The sequence below is a fragment of the Scyliorhinus torazame genome, chromosome 6 (assembly GCF_047496885.1).
Source record: "Scyliorhinus torazame isolate Kashiwa2021f chromosome 6, sScyTor2.1, whole genome shotgun sequence".
Classification (NCBI taxonomy): Eukaryota; Metazoa; Chordata; class Chondrichthyes; order Carcharhiniformes; family Scyliorhinidae; genus Scyliorhinus; species Scyliorhinus torazame.
In genome coordinates, this window is record NC_092712.1 from 21,157,656 (window position 1) to 21,174,411 (window position 16,756).

General features: G+C 49.2%; 1 protein-coding gene across 6 annotated transcripts in view; it reads right to left on the reverse strand.

The window, feature by feature from the left end:
- LOC140424705 (uncharacterized) overlaps positions 1 to 16,756 on the reverse strand; it is a 429,538-nt gene that overhangs the window by 202,876 nt on the left and 209,906 nt on the right. For 4 of the 6 annotated variants that reach the window (XM_072508006.1, XM_072508005.1, XM_072508007.1 and 1 more), the window contains exons 23-24: positions 14,704 to 14,730; positions 13,742 to 13,783 (exon numbers count right to left, since the gene is read on the reverse strand). In XM_072508006.1, the coding sequence (XP_072364107.1) occupies positions 13,742 to 13,783; positions 14,704 to 14,730 (69 nt within the window). The remainder of the gene's footprint in view (positions 1 to 13,741; positions 13,784 to 14,703; positions 14,731 to 16,756) is intronic. The other 2 variants (XM_072508004.1, XM_072508009.1) reach the window with 2 other exon arrangements.

Sequence of the window (16,756 nt, forward strand, 5' to 3'; positions counted from 1 at the left end):
GGATTCTCTGTTCCTGAGGGGCTGGATTCTCCGTTCCTGAGGGGCTGGATTCTCCGTTCCTGAGGGGCTGGATTCTCCGTTCCTGAGGGGCTGGATTCTCCGTTCCTGAGGGGCTGGATTCTCTGTTCCTGAGGGGCTGGATTCTCTGTTCCTGAGGGGCTGGATTCTCCGTTCCTGAGGGGCTGGATTCTCTGTTCCTGAGGGGCTGGATTCTCCGTTCCTGAGGGGCTGGATTCTCTGTTCCTGAGGGGCTGGATTCTCCGTTCCTGAGGGGCTGAATTCTCCGTTCCTGAGGGACTGGATTCTCCGTTCCTGAGGGGCTGGTTTCTCCGTTCCTGAGGGGCTGGATTCTCTGTTCCTGAGGGGCTGGATTCTCCGTTCCTGAGGGACTGGATTCTCCGTTCCTGAGGGGCTGGATTCTCTGTTCCTGAGGGGCTGGATTCTCCGTTCCTGAGGGGCTGGATTCTCTGTTCCTGAGGGGCTGGATTCTCCGTTCCTGAGGGGCTGGATTCTCCGTTCCTGAGGGGCGGGATTCTCCGTCCTGAGGGACTGGATTCTCTGTTCCTGAGGGGCTGGATTCTCTGTTCCTGATGGGCTGGATTCTCTGTTCCTGAGGGACTGGATTCTCCGTTCCTGAGGGGCGGGATTCTCTGTTCCTGAGGGGCTGGATTCTCTGTTCCTGAGGGGCTGGATTCTCCGTTCCTGAGGGGCTGGATTCTCTGTTCCTGAGGGGCTGGATTCTCTGTTCCTGAGGGGCTGGATTCTCCGTTCCTGAGGGGCTGGATTCTCCGTTCCTGAGGGGCTGGATTCTCTGTTCCTGAGGGGCTGGATTCTCTGTTCCTGAGGGGCTGGATTCTCTGTTCCTGAGGGGCGGGATTCTCTGTTCCTGAGGGGCTGGATTCTCTGTTCCTGAGGGGCTGGATTCTCCGTTCCTGAGGGGCTGGATTCTCTGTTCCTGAGGGGCTGGATTCTCTGTTCCTGAGGGACTGGATTCTCCGTTCCTGAGGGGTGGGATTCTCTGTTCCTGAGGGACTGGATTCTCCGTTCCTGAGGGGTGGGATTCTCTGTTCCTGAGGGGCTGGATTCTCCGTTCCTGAGGGACTGGATTCTCTGTTCCTGAGGGACTGGATTCTCCGTTCCTGAGGGGCGGGATTCTCCGTTCCTGAGGGGCTGGATTCTCTGTTCCTGAGGGGCTGGATTCTCCGTTCCTGAGGGGCTGGATTCTCCGTTCCTGAGGGACTGGATTCTCCGTTCCTGAGGGACTGGATTCTCTGTTCCTGAGGGGCTGGATTCTCCATCCTGAGGGACTGGATTCTCTGTTCATGAGGGGCTGGATTCTCCGTTCCTGAGGGGTGGGATTCTCTGTTCCTGAGGGGCTGGATTCTCCGTTCCTGAGGGACTGGATTCTCTGTTCCTGAGGGACTGGATTCTCCGTTCCTGAGGGGCGGGATTCTCCGTTCCTGAGGGGCTGGATTCTCTGTTCCTGAGGGGCTGGATTCTCCGTTCCTGAGGGGCTGGATTCTCCGTTCCTGAGGGACTGGATTCTCCGTTCCTGAGGGACTGGATTCTCTGTTCCTGAGGGGCTGGATTCTCCATCCTGAGGGACTGGATTCTCTGTTCATGAGGGGCTGGATTCTCTGTTCCTGAGGGGCTGGATTCTCTGTTCCTGAGGGGCTGGATTCTCTGTTTCTGAGGGGCTGGATTCTCCGTTCCTGAGTGGCTGGATTCTCTGTTCCTGAGGGACTGGATTCTCTGTTCCTGAGGGGCGGGATTCTCTGTTCCTGAGGGGCTGGATTCTCTGTTCCTGAGGGACTGGATTCTCCGTTCCTGAGGGGCTGGATTCTCTGTTCCTGAGGGGCTGGATTCTCCGTTCCTGAGGGGCTGGATTCTCCGTTCCTGAGGGACTGGATTCTCCGTTCCTGAGGGACTGGATTCTCTGTTCCTGAGGGGCTGGATTCTCCATCCTGAGGGACTGGATTCTCTGTTCCTGAGGGGCTGGATTCTCTGTTCCTGAGGGGCTGGATTCTCTGTTCCTGAGGGACTGGATTCTTCGTTCCTGAGGGACTGGATTCTCTGTTCCTGAGGGGCTGGATTCTCCGTTCCTGAGGGGCTGGATTCTCCGTTCCTGAGGGGCTGGATTCTCCGTTCCTGAGGGGCTAGATTCTCCATCCTGAGGGGCTGGATTCTCCGTTCCTGAGGGGTGGGATTCTCAGTTCCTGAGGGGCTGGATTCTCCGTTGCTGAGGGGCTGGATTCTCCGTTCCTGAGGGGCTGGATTCTCCGTTCCTGAGGGGCGGGATTCTCCATTCCTGAGGGACTGGATTCTCTGTTCCTGAGGGGCTGGATTCTCCATCCTGAGGGACTGGATTCTCTGTTCCTGAGGGGCTGGATTCTCTGTTCCTGATGGGCTGGATTCTCTGTTCCTGAGGGACTGGATTCTCCGTTCCTGAGGGGCTGGATTCTCCGTTGCTGAGGGGCTGGATTCTCCGTTCCTGAGGGGCGGGATTCTCTGTTCCTGAGGGGCGGGATTCTCTGTTCCTGAGGGGCTGGATTCTCTGTTCCTGAGGGGCTGGATTCTCCGTTCCTGAGGGGCTGGATTCTCTGTTCCTGAGGGGCTGGATTCTCCGTTCCTGAGGGGCTGGATTCTCCGTTCCTGAGGGGCTGGATTCTCCGTTCCTGAGGGGCTGGATTCTCTGTTCCTGAGGGGCTGGATTCTCTGTTCCTGAGGGGCGGGATTCTCCGTTCCTGAGGGGCTGGATTCTCTGTTCCTGAGGGACTGGATTCTCTGTTCCTGAGGGACTGGATTCTCCGTTCCTGAGGGGCTGGATTCTCCGTTCCTGAGGGGCTGGATTCTCTGTTCCTGAGGGACTGGATTCTCCGTTCCTGAGGGGCTGGATTCTCAGTTCCTGAGGGGCTGGATTCTCTGTTCCTGAGGGGCTGGATTCTCCGTTCCTGAGGGGCTGGATTCTCCATTCCTGAGGGGCTGGATTCTCCGTTCCTGAGGGGCTGGATTCTCTGTTCCTGAGGGGCTGGATTCTCCGTTCCTGAGGGGTGGGATTCTCTGTTCCTGAGGGACTGGATTCTCTGTTCCTGAGGGGCTGGATTCTCCGTTCCTGAGGGGCTGGATTCTCCGTTCCTGAGGGGCTGGATTCTCCGTTCCTGAGGGGCTGGATTCTCCGTTCCTGAGGGGCTGGATTCTCTGTTCCTGAGGGGCTGGATTCTCCGTTCCTGAGGGGCGGGATTCTCTGTTCCTGAGGGGCTGGATTCTCCGTTCCTGAGGGGCGGGATTCTCTGTTCCTGAGGGGCTGGATTCTCTGTTCCTGAGGGACTGGATTCTCCGTATCTGAGGGGTGGGATTCTCTGTTCCTGAGGGACTGGATTCTCCGTTCCTGAGGGGTGGGATTCTCAGTTCCTGAGGGGCTGGATTCTCCGTTCCTGAGGGGTGGGATTCTCTGTTCCTGAGGGACTGGATTCTCCGTTCCTGAGGGGTGGGATTCTCTGTTCCTGAGGGGCTGGATTCTCCGTTCCTCAGGGACTGGATTCTCTGTTCCTGAGGGACTGGATTCTCCGTTCCTGAGGGGCGGGATTCTCCGTTCCTGAGGGGCTGGATTCTCTGTTCCTGAGGGGCTGGATTCTCCGTTCCTGAGGGGTGGGATTCTCTGTTCCTGAGGGGCGGGATTCTCTGTTCCTGAGGGACTGGATTCTCCGTTCCTGAGGGACTGGATTCTCTGTTCCTGAGGGACTGGATTCTCTGTTCCTGAGGGGCTGGATTCTCCGTTCCTGAGGGACTGGATTCTCTGTTCCTGAGGGACTGGATTCTCTGTTCCTGAGGGGCTGGATTCTCTGTTCCTGAGGGGCTGGATTCTCTGTTCCTGAGGGGCTGGATTCTCTGTTCCTGAGGGACTGGATTCTCTGTTCCTGAGGGGCTGGATTCTCCGTTCCTGAGGAGCTGGATTCTCTGTTCCTGAGGGGCTGGATTCTCCGTTCCTGAGGGACTGGATTCTCTGTTCCTGAGGAGCTGGATTCTCCGTTCCTGAGGGACTGGATTCTGTGATCCTGAGGGGCTGGTTTCTCCATCCTGAGGGACTTGATTCTCTGTTCCTGAGGGGCGGGATTCTCTGTTCCTGAGGAGCTGGACATGCGCGAACCCAACCCGCCATCCACGACCCTACAGCCCACTACCTCCTAGTCACCCCCTGGCCACCAGTGCCCCCAGCCATGCCAGAAGCTCCCTCAGCCAGTGGCACAGGTCCCGGCCAATTGTGGCGCCGCTGGACACAGTCCACAGGCGGCACGCCGGTTCATGACCACTGGGACCACACGTGTGCCGCGCTGTCAGGAACTCGCCCATCGGGGTGGAGCATCGCGGGTCGGCCAGCCGATGACATGCTGACGTCGTTGAGACGGCGGGCAGTGCGCATCACGATGATGCCAGTTTGGAGGGGGCGGAGCATGGCGGACCAACGTCAAACCAGCGCCAGCCCGGTTTCGGCATGAAAACCCATTCTGCGCCCGATTGCCGAACACGGTTTCGGCATCGGGCTACGGAGAATCCCGTCCTAAGTGTTGACGCCGGGGCAGGATATATGGACTTCCACGACAGCAAAACTGGCACCTGGTGACAAAAGGTGACAAAAAATTGCAATTTGCCGTGAAGACCGGCGCCAGCCACAATTTGAAATGAAATGAAAATGAAAATCGCTTATTGTCACGAGTAGGCTTCAATGAAGTTAGTGAAAAGCCCCTAGTCGCCACGTTCCAGCGCCTGATGGGGGACGTTGAAACGGCAATTGAACCCGCACTGCTGGCCTTGTTCTGTATTACAAGCCTGCTGTTTAGCCCTGTGCTAAACCAGCCCTTATTCAGCGTCAAAATCAATTGTCCACCCAACCGCGTTTCCAGATTGAAGTGTCAGCCAATGGACAAACACACCCAGTAACTTTGGGACTCTTATTCTCGTCCACGATAGCCCCTCCGGAAAACCTTGAAGCCGAAATCGGGATTTCTCATCAGTGAGCTCTTGATGTAAATTCACAATTGGAATACTCCTCCTCAGATCATATGTCCCCCTTTTTCCCCACAGTGCCCGGCCTTTCAAATGAAGACCCCGACCCTCTCACCATCTTCACCAGAGCCTGCCACCCTTATCCCAGCAAAATGTCGCCACCATTTACTTCCACTGCCTGTAATCCCAGCAAAGACTATTATTCCTGCCTGGTGCTGCTGGGACTGCAGAGCTACCTGTCATCCAATAGGCCTGCAAATGTCCCGAGATAGGAGCACAAGTCTCGCCTTACAGCTGCAACTAACATTAATTGCTGAGATATAGCCACTGGAACGGGTACGGCTCCACAGTGGTTAGCACGACTGCCTCACAACGCCAAGGACCCAGATTCAATTCCGACCCTGAGTGACTGTCTGTGAGGAGTTTGCACTTTCTCCCCGCGCCTGCGTGGGTTTCCTCCGGGTGTTCCAGTTTCCTCCAACAATCCAAAGATGTGCGGGTTAGGTGGATTGGCCATGATCAATGCCTGGGGTTTATGGGGATATGACAGGGGGAGTGGGCCTAGGTAGGGTGCTCATTCGGAAGGTTGGTGTGGACTCGATGGGCCAAATGGCCTCCTTTTGCACTGTAGCTATTCCATGGTGTCCAATGGCAGAGACAACATGCAGGCCACTGAGAGGCCAGCAAGAGGTAAATGATGCTCTTGGAGCATCTGCACCCACAGAAAGTAGGGAATTGCCAGCTCGCATCAAAAGGACTGAGGAGCTGCAACATGACAAATTCACTGGTTCCACTCGTGGCACGCCAAGGTTTGTCAGCAGATTTGGGAGTGTGTGTGTGTGTGTAGGAGCGGGGAGGTCAGGGTCAAGGGGGTAGGTGCCATAGTTATCCAGAAGCTAGGAGTGGTTTTAATTCTTTTAACCTTTTCTAGGTAACTATTGTTGTAACACAGTCGAAGTTTGAAATTTAAATTGATTTTCCAAATGATTCCCAATAAAAAGGTAATTTGAACTTCCCGGGCAATCCCCAAGCAATTTTTACCCTGGAATATCCATTCCCCAGCATCCCTTAGGTTACCCCCAGCCAGGATACACTGTCCTGGAGTTCGGATGTTATGGCCCATTGGTTCTAGAAGCTTCCCGACCACCAAGGTTAAACTGACTGGCTTGTACATGTTGGGCTTATCTTTGAACTGTTTTTTGAACAAGGGTTTAATATTTGCAATTCTCTATTTCTCTGCAATTTCTGCTTTCACTCCAGGTGGTGGGGTTCACAGGTATCTGCTGCTCTTGTCCTTCCAGATGGTAGTGGTTGCGGTTTTAGAATGTGCTGTCTAAGGAACTTGGTGAGTTCATGTAGCGCATCTTGTAGATGGTACACACAGCTGCCGCTGTTCGTCGATGGTGGAGGGTTTGAATGTTTCTGGGAGGGGTAGTAATCAAGCTGTTTGGTCCTGGATGGAGTTGTGTTTCTTGAGTGTGGTTGGAGCTGCACTCATCCAGGCATTTGGAGAGTATTCCATTACACTCCTGACTTGTGCCTTGTAGATGGTGGACAGGCTTTGGGGGTCAGGATTCCTAGCCTTTGACCTGCTCTGGTAGCCACAGTATTAATGTGGCTAGTACAGTTCAGTTTCTGATCAATGGTAACAACCAGGATGTTGATGGTCAAAGATGTAGCGATGGTAATGTGACTGTTAAGGGGTGATGATTAGAGCTTCTCTGACTGGAGATGATCATTGCCTGGCACTTGTGTGGCACAAATGTTATTTGCTACTTGTCAGCCCAAGCCTGGTTATTGTCTAGGTCTTGCTGCATTTGGACATAGAAACATAGAAAATAGGTGCAGGAGTAGGTCATTCAGCCCTTGGAGGCTGCACCACCATTCAATATGATCACGGTTGACCATGAAAATTCGGTATCCCACTCTCGCTTTGTCTCCATATCCCTTGATCCCTTTAGCCGCAAGGGTCATGTCCAGCTCCCTCATGAATATATCCAACAAACTGGCCCCAACAACTTTCTGTGGTAGAGAATTCCACAAATTCACAACTCTCTGAGAGAAGATGATCTTCCTCATCACAATCCTGAATGCCTTACCCCTTATTCTTATGCTGTGTCCCCAACATGGGGAACATTCTTCCCACATCTAACCTGTCCAGTCCCATCAGGATTTTATATGTTTATATGAGATCACCTCTCATTCTTCTAAACACCAGTGAGTACAAGCCCAGTTGATCCAGTCTTTCTTCATGTGGACTGCTTCAGTGTCTGAGGAGTCACAAATGTTGCTGAATATTTCATAGAATTTACAGTGCAGAAGGAGGCCATTCGGCCCATTGAGTCTGCACCAGCTCTTGGAAAGAGCACCCTACACAAGCCCACACCTCCACCCTATCCCCATAACCCAGTAACCCCACCCAACACTAAGGGCAATTTTGGACACTGAGGGCAATTTAGCATGGCCAATCCACCTAACCACATCTTTGGACTGTGGGAGGAAACCCACGCACACACGGGGAGAACGTGCATCTGCACAGACAGTGACCCAAGCCAGGAATTGAACCTGGGACCCTGGAGCTGTGAAGCAATTGTGCTAAACACCATGCTACCGTGCTGCCCAATATTCTGCAGTCATCTGTGAACTTCCCCACTTCTAACCTTATGAAGGAAGGTCATTGATGAAGCAGGTGAAGATGATTGTGATTGGGCCTCGGACACTACTCTGAGGGATTCTTGCAATGATGTCCTGGAGCTGAAATGAGTGACCTCCAAACAAAACAACCATTGTCCTTTGTGCCAGGTATGACTCCAACAAGTGAAGGGTTTTTCCCAATTTCCATTTGCTCCACTTTTGGTAGCGCTCCTTGATGCCATACTCGGTCAAATAATGCCTTGATGTTAATGTGCATATATGCACAGATAATTAAAATTGGCAGGACTGGTGGAGAGAGCAGTTAATAAGGCATACAACATTCTGAGCTTCATTAATAGGGCCATAGAATGCAATTTATGTTGAACTTACACAAGACACTAGTTCGACCACAACTGGGATATTGTGTACAGTTCTGGATGTCACACTATAGGAAGGATGTTAAGGCATTGGAGAGAGTGCAGAAGAGGTTGAGAAGAATGGTTCCAGGGATGAGAAACTCCAGTTGAGGCTAGATTGGACAGTTTGGGACTGTGCTCCTTGGAGAGAAGAAGACTAAGAGGAGATTTATTAGAGATGGTCAAAATCATGAGGGGGCTGGACAGAGTAGATAGCGAGAAACTGTTCCACTTGTAAAAGAATCAAGAACGAGAGGGCACAGATTGAAAGTGATTTGCAAAAGAAGCAAATGTGATATGAGAAAAAGCTTTTTCACACAGTGACTGGTTGGGGCCCAGAATGCTCATCCTGGAAGTGTGGTGGAGCCACGTTCAATCGAGGTGCTGGAGAGGACTTTTGATGATTAATTGAACAGAAACAATGTGCAGAGGTCCGGGGGAAAGGTCAGTGGAATGACACTAAGTCGTGATGCTGGTTTGGAGTCGGTGCAGATACATCGGCCATATAGTCTCCTTCTGCACCGTAACAATTCTGTGATAGCACTTAGTTCCTCCTGCCTTTATGTGGAATCCAGATTTTAAAATTGAAACTGTTGTGCTCCTATTGAGCTTGAAAGACATAAATCAGCAATACTACATATTCTACATAGATTCTACATAGATCTGAAAACATCATACTCAGGACAATTCACAATCTGCAATTGATTACACAAGGTAATAATGTATTCAATCTTTAGATCATGCTATAAATTGGGTGATACTAACAATCGATCACACATACATGCAACATTGCTCATTGGATACTACATATAGGATAACATTCAAGTTATTTCATTGTGAATCAATGTTTGCCATATTATTCAGCTTGATGCCTTATATTATGTAAAATTACGAAACAGGTATAGGTGACTGACCGCATGCAAATGGTTTTGGAACAAATTTCAAGTTCAACGGGTAATCAGAAAACTCTTGCAAAGAACTAAAAGTTAAATTTAACATGTTTTAGACAGCACTTGATATGTAAAACAATGTTCTGACATTCTATTTGCCGAACTTGTTATGAGCCCTGCTGATGTTCAATGTAAGGGCATCCCAGATCCCAGAAGAGAAACTTGGAATGCTGGTTCTGACATATTTATTTTTGCGGTTTGGTAAAAAAAAGTGAGAAAAGAGATGAAATTCGGTGAGGAAAGGTTGTAGATATTCAAATCGCAAAACATTTATTAAATTTTAAAACATACAACAAGAAAGGCAACAGAAAAGAATAACAGTTACAATTAACTACAATAATGGTTACCCAGACAGCATACTTAAATACCCCAAAATCCTAATCTATCTACCTTCATAATCTCTGAGAATATACCTTCCCCAAAACAACATCCCATGGGTTTTAACACGTTCTCCTAGTTTAGAGTAGAATGTCTGGGGGTCACACAAACAGCTTTTCCTGCTTTATTTCTGCCATAACAGCTTTATTCTCTCTGAGAAAGCTCTGCTTTGTAACTGTGAGTGGCTATGATCCAGGTCCCTAGTCTTTACTTTGCTTCACAAAATATTTGTTTCACCCGTCCACTAGGTTAATCTGCATCTCACAAGTCCTGAATACCATTAAATCACGATCAGTTTATTTTTTTCATTCAATTCTTTACTTTTCATTTCATTTCAACTTCCTAACAAACTACTGGCAAGTATAATTAACCATTTTAAAATAGTTGGGAACAGAACTGGCTACCCATGATCAATTATCCTGTGGAACATACGGTCTGGAATTTTCCGCCCGCCCCCCTCCCGTGCCATGTTTTTCCACGGTGGAGGTGGCTCACCATTGGCTGCAGGCAGGATCTTCTGCTCCCTGCAATATCCATGGCGTTTTGCATTGGCTCGCCCTTCCCGCTACTACGGAACCCACGGCAGGGGTTGACTTCAGCACGACTAGAAGATCCTGATGGTGGGAAGGGCTGGAGATCCTCGCCCAGTGGGTAGTTTGTGTTTTGGGTTGGGACCTCGGCCTTGGGATCGAATGTGGATCCTGACCTCACACTGTTAGGAATAGTCATCTGACGGTTGGCCCAGAAGGACTGGTGGGTCCTAAAAGCAGAACCCCTAGTATGGCAGAGGTGGCAATCATTTTGGGGGAGGCAAGGTCATAGAATCATAGAACTTACAGTGCAGAAGGAGGCCATTTGGCCCATTGAGTCTGCACCGGCCCTTGGAAAGAGCAATCTACTTAGGCCCAGGCTTCCACCCTATCCCCTTAAGCCGGTAACCCTACATATCCATTTGGACACTAAGGGGCAATTTAGCATGGCCAATCCACCTAACCTGCACATCTTTGGACTGTGGGAGGAAACCGGAGCACCCGGAGGAAACCCATGCCGACACAGTGACCCAAGCCGGAATCGAACCTGGGACCCTGGAGCTGTGAGGCAGCATTCGAACCTGGGACCCTGGAGCTGTGAGGCAGCAGTGCTAACCACTGTGCCACCATGCGGTGGACTTTGGGGGTAGCCGTCAGTGGCAAGGAGGGATGCCAATGCCCCTGGCAGCCCTGCAGGGACCCTCCCTCCCCACCATCGTTCACACCAGCGGTGGCCTGGCTGCCTCTTGGCTATTTTATTGAAATTTGAATGAAGTGGCTCAATGGGCACCTTCTTGTTCTGAGGCGCACTCAGCTACTTACCTTGCACTGTAGCCTGGTGCTTCTCGAAAGTTGGAAGGCCTCTATTTGGGCCTCCAGTTTTAAGAGTCCTCCCTCCACTCGTAACTGGTCGAGGAACCGACCTCCATGCCAGGGCTTGTTAAGGCCATAAGACATAGGACCATTCAGCCCATCTAGTCCGCTCCACCATTCAATGAGATCATGACTGACCTGCTGTGATAATTCTCAACTTCACTATGTCGCCTCATCCCCGTAATCCTTGATTCATTTACTGGTTAAAAATCTGTTTTACGTGACAATCTTAACTTTAATCTGTTTCCTATCATAGAAGTTACAGTGCAGAAGGAGGCCATTCGGCCCATCGAATCTGCACCGGCTCTTGGAAAGAGCACCCTACCAAAGCCCACAACTCCACCCTATCCCCATAACTCAGTAACCCCACCCAACACTAAGGGCAGTTTTGGACACTAAGGGCAATTTTGCATGGCCAATCCACCTAACCTGCACATCTTTGGACTGTGGAAGGAAACCGGAGCACCCGGAGGAAACCCACGCACACACGGGGAGAACATGCAGACTCCGCACAGACAATGACCCAAGCCGGGAATCGAAGCTGGGACCCTGGAGCTGTGAAGCAATTGTGTTGACCACTCTGCATCCGTGCTGCCCATATAAGAGGAGGGTTCCTGGTCCAAAAAGCAAACCTTGCTCATGTTTCCTACCTCCGTGTGAAGGGAATTCAGTCCCCATTAGGTTTCCTTTGAAAGCAGAAATTTTTGAATAAGACAGCATTGGGTAGTGTCCAAAGGTACAGTAATGTTAGAAGTTTAGGACCAGAGCAAAACTCCCACTTCCCTATACAAATGAGGTGTTAGCAACCAAACATAATTCAAAGCGCAGCAAACAAAGCAAAGAACAAACAAAGAAAATTACAGCACAGGAACAGGCCCTTCGGCCCTCCCAGCCTGCGCCGATCCAGATCCTTTATCTAAACCTGTCTTCTATTTTCCAAGGATCTACTTCCCTCTGTTCCCCGCCCGTTCATATATCTGTCTAGATGCATCTTAAATGATGCTATTGTGCCCGCCTCTACCACCTCCGCTGGCAAAGCGTTCCAGGCACCCACCACCCTCTGCGAAAAAACTTTCCACGCACATCTTCCTTAAACTTTCCCCCTCTCACCTTTAAATCGTCACCCCTTGTAATTAACACCCCCACTCTTGGAAAAAGCTTGTTGCTATCCACCCTGTCCATACCTCTCATAATTTTGTAGCCCTCAATCAGGTCCCCCCCTCAACCTCCATCTTTCCAACGAAAACAATCCTAATCTACTCAACCTTTCTTCATAGCTAGCACCCTCCATACCAGGCAACATCCTGGTGAATCTCCTCTGCACCCTCTCTTAAGCATCCACATCCTTCTGGTAATGTGGCGACCAGAACTGCAGGCAGTATTCCAAATGTGGCCTACCCAAAGTCCTATACAACTGTAACATGACCTGCCGACTCTTGTACTCAATATCCCGTCCGATGAAGGCAAGCATGCTGTATGCCTTCTTGACCACTCTATCGACCTGTGTTGCCACTTTCAGGATACAATGGACCTGAACTCCCAGATCTCTCTTTACATCAACTTTCCCCAGGCCTCTTCCATTGACCGTATAGTCCGCTCGTGAATTAGATCTTCCAAAATGCATCACCTCGCATTTGCCTGGATTGAACTCCATCTGCCATTTCTCTGCCCAAGTCTCCAATCCATCTATATTTTGCTGTATTTTCTGACAGTCCTCCTCGCTATCTGCAACTCCACCAATCTTAGTATCATCTACAAACTTGCTAATCAGACCACCTATACCTTCGTCCAGATCATTTATGTATATCACAAACAACAGTGGTCCGAGCACGGATCCCTGTGGAACACCACTAGTCACCTTTCTCCATTTTGAGACACTCCCTTCCACCACTATTCTCTGTCTCCTGTTGCCCAGCCAATTCTTTATCCATCTAGCTAGTACACCCTGAACCCCATACGACTTCACTTTTTCCATCAACCTGCCATGGGAAACTTTATCAAATGCCTTACTGAAGTCCATGTATATGAAATCTACAACTCTTCCCTCATCAATTAACTTCGTCACTTCCTCAAAGAACTCTATTAGGTTTGTAAGACATGACCTTCCCTGCACAAAACCATGCTGCCTATCACTGATCAGTCTATTTTCTTCCAAATGTGAATAGATCCTATCCCTCAGTATCTTCTCCAACAGTTTGCCTACCACTAACATCAAGCTCACAGGTCTATAATTCCCTGGATTATCCCTGCTACCCTTCTTAAATAAGGGGACAACATTAGCAATTCTCCAGTCCTCCGGGACCTCACCCGTGCTCAAGGATGCTGCAAAGATATCTGTTAAGGCCCCAGCTATTTCGTCCCTCGCTTCCCTCAGCAGGGTGACATTTCCTCAGCAGGGTGTCTTCCTTAGCTTTGTTCTGGTGCTAGTTAAGCCTTGAACTTGGCTTCAAGGTTCATGGACATTACAAGTGCAGTGCTGTCTCAATTGTCATTGATTACTGTAATAAGTACCATATAGCAACATTTCTGTTGGTGCTTTGTAACTTGGTCAGAAATCCCTGGTGAAATTATGTGATCAGCCTTTTAATCAATACCTTCACAGTTTCCGACGGTCTTCCACTCAAGTCAATATTACCGCAGTGTATGTGGAGAATCCCATCGGAAACCCTATCCTCTTATCTCATGGGGTTATCAATTGGAGACACCGAACAATCGAAAATATTGGCTTTCAGATCAAGCATGTTCTAATGGAAAAGTTACTTATATGTAATAACCAGGATGAACTACCACTGGAAATGGAGAGTGAATGACTGATGCACTAATGTCCCAATATATCTCCATCTTTGTAAATGCATGTGTGAACATTATTATGCAGCAGTAATATTTGAAATATGGTTCAGTGTGATTTAATGGCAGTATTTACGTCTTTCAATGCATAACTCATTTCTAAACTTACGTTTATCGGACAGGGTTGTTTCACTACAACTTGCAGCCGCTGCTAATAAGTAACAGAAAAGATCAGTACAAACAAATTCCAATGCTGACAAAACAAAGCAATTTTCTTCCCATCCTTCAGCAGGTATTGATAGAGCCTGCGTTACAATTACCGTTTCTGAAACCTTGACGAAATGGCCATTTTATTCTTGGAGACGGGAGATTTCAGCAAGGCTGCAATTGGTGCTTATGCTTGTTGCCCAGAGAAGGTGTTCTCTTTGACCAGCGAAACCTTTTGTGCTGATAGTGCTCACATATCAGTGTGATCATGAAGGTAAACCTGAGTTTATATTGTGCCTTTCACAACCTAAGGACATCTCAAAGTGCTTTACAGCTGATGAAGTACATTTGAAGTGTAACCACTGTTGTGTCGTAAATTTGTCCACAAAATTGTGATAATAAACAGTAATGAGCTTTAGTTGAGGAATAGCCATTGGCCAAGCCATGAGTCAACCCACCACTGCACTGCTTCAGAATAGTTGCCTGGAATCTTCAAAATTCATCTGAGAGTGCAAGCAATTCAATACCTTGTCCACAAGTGACACTCCATCAGTACTGCACTGGACAACGTCAGTTTGGGCTTTGCACTCAAATCTCTGGTCTGGGACTTGAACCCACAACCTTCTGACATGGGATGAGAGTGCTAACAGAGCTGCGACCAACAGGTGCAGAGTTTTAGAACTAAATTGGCCTGTGCTCCAGGACCCCCACATATTGCAGTTTTCTTGCAAAGGACAATGCCTAGCATTCATTCTTTAAGCCAACAGCATTTAGGCAATTGCTGTTAAAGGGCAGCTCAGTTAACGTGGGAATCAAGCCTGGGCTTTTCTGGTCTGTCAGGCAGTGTCTATTGAGCAAGTTCATACTTTGTATTATGTTTTTCAAAACACAACCAAGCTTTCACTTGCCAAATTTTAAACTTACCACCTCCCTCTGCCCCTTCAGGTTGATCTGTAAGAGAGAGCAGAGCAGTAAATCAGCATGAATCATGCACAATAAAGCTAACCAGAGTACTGAAAGTATTGAAAGTTTCAATTTGAAAAACAAGGAGCTGTTGAACAAGAAGTTACTGTATCTCCAAGGGTAACTGGAGCTTAAAGTTGTAAATTTGACGGCCTTCCATGGGATTTCCTATTGAGATTGTCTCCCAAACTCCTGCCAATGACGTAATGGGATTCTCGCCATGCAAGGTTGGTATAAAGATCCAGGAGGCCAAGTATTTGAGCAAACGCTTGTTTATTCATGGTCAAAAGATACAGCCACTACGGTGGCAAATACACACAGGGCTGGATTCTCTGTCAGCGGGATCCTCCGCTTCTCCAGCAGCGCACTCACATCCGTGGATTTCCTGATGGCGTGGGGGGGTGCCTACAACGGGACACCACATTGGCTGGCTGCCGGGTCGGAGGATCCCATTGCCGGCGGGGGAGCGCCGAACCAGAATCCCACCCACAATATTAGTCCCAGTTGGGACTACCAACATGCCGGTCCCCATCTTTTATACAGTCTACTTGCGAGTCCCAGTTGGGTGCGACTCACCCCACTAGTGGGGAAGTTCGTATTCCACAAGGCTCACGGGGATTAGGGTTTCATGGGGGTTAATGCACTTGGGAACCTCATCAGCATCCACTTAGCAAACCTCCCCATTGTATCCACTTTCACTACATCCTCTTCACAATAGCATCATTATCATTTTCAGGATTTCCCGTGAACTGGATGAGGCCCCATGATTTTTCTGACCGTCATGTTTTACTAACGGTGTAATGCAGCTTCATCCCTGTAAAGCACTCGGTACTGTAAAATATGGATAAAGGGAAATGATTTAGTGACTTTGTAATTATAAGCTCGAATTTAAATCTTGAGCCTTCACAGCCGGCCTGTAATGAGCACCATAACCAGCATTTAAAACATCAATGCAGTCCACTACAATTCAATCCCTACTGCAACAGGTGAGTGCTGAACCAATTTGTATTATACTATCAAAGTCCACCCAACCTCGAGCTCAATTCCTTCATCTTAGATGGAACTTATCAACTTACCAACTCCCACTGCTCCTGTTGCCCATGACAATATGCTGGTGACCCGACACCCCCTTCCCCTCTCCCGACCAAGGGACTCCTGTTGCTAACTTTTGGTTGGTTCAATTGGCTCTGTTTTATAACCTTTGCTCTCGAGTCGCCAGGTATCTTCATGATACCGCCACGAGGTTCAAGTTCAAGTAATGATCAATAACTCAATACACCGATTAGTAAGATTCAAATCAAAGCACATTTATTATACACAGTAATCGCTACTCATGCAGAAATTCTACGTCTAAGCTACTTCTATAACTAACAGGCCAATACTTAGCTTCGGACTGGCCCACCAGGTCAGGGGAACAAATGGTCTTTCATTCGGGTTCTGAGTCTGCGGGATTCGAAATTGGTATGGATTGGTAGCTAGGAGCGCCTATCTCGTAGCGAGCGTTAACTTAAGACTTACTGGATATCGGCGGCAGTTGAACCGGCCACGGTTAAGGTTGGTTCGCGTTGCTGAGTGACCCGGTCAAGAAGAACGATTTGAACTTGGGGGCTTAACTTTATAGTCCCCAGGGGTCTCGCCTTTCGGGGCAGACCCTGTATCTGGTTCCAAGTGATTGGACTTCGTTCCAATCGCTTGGTTCGATTTCTCCAATCCTGGAGCGGTTCCCTGATCGTTGGGCGGTCTTGAGGTGTTCGTTAACCTCTTTTGTGTTGGCTCCTGCTGGCGCCGGGGAGTCTGACTTAGCTTTGTTTGTCCCAAATGTTGCGATTGTTCCCGGGGATTGCTTATTAGTATGTGGATGGCTGCTACATTATTATGCAGATGGCTGCTTGTATCGATGCTGTCTGGGCTTTTGCAGAGTTTAATACACGTTAACTTGCGCCTGCTGGTTTCTGCCTGTGTTGGCTGAATTTCCCTGCAGCCTTTGCTGTTCCCCATTTTACATTGGGAGTTG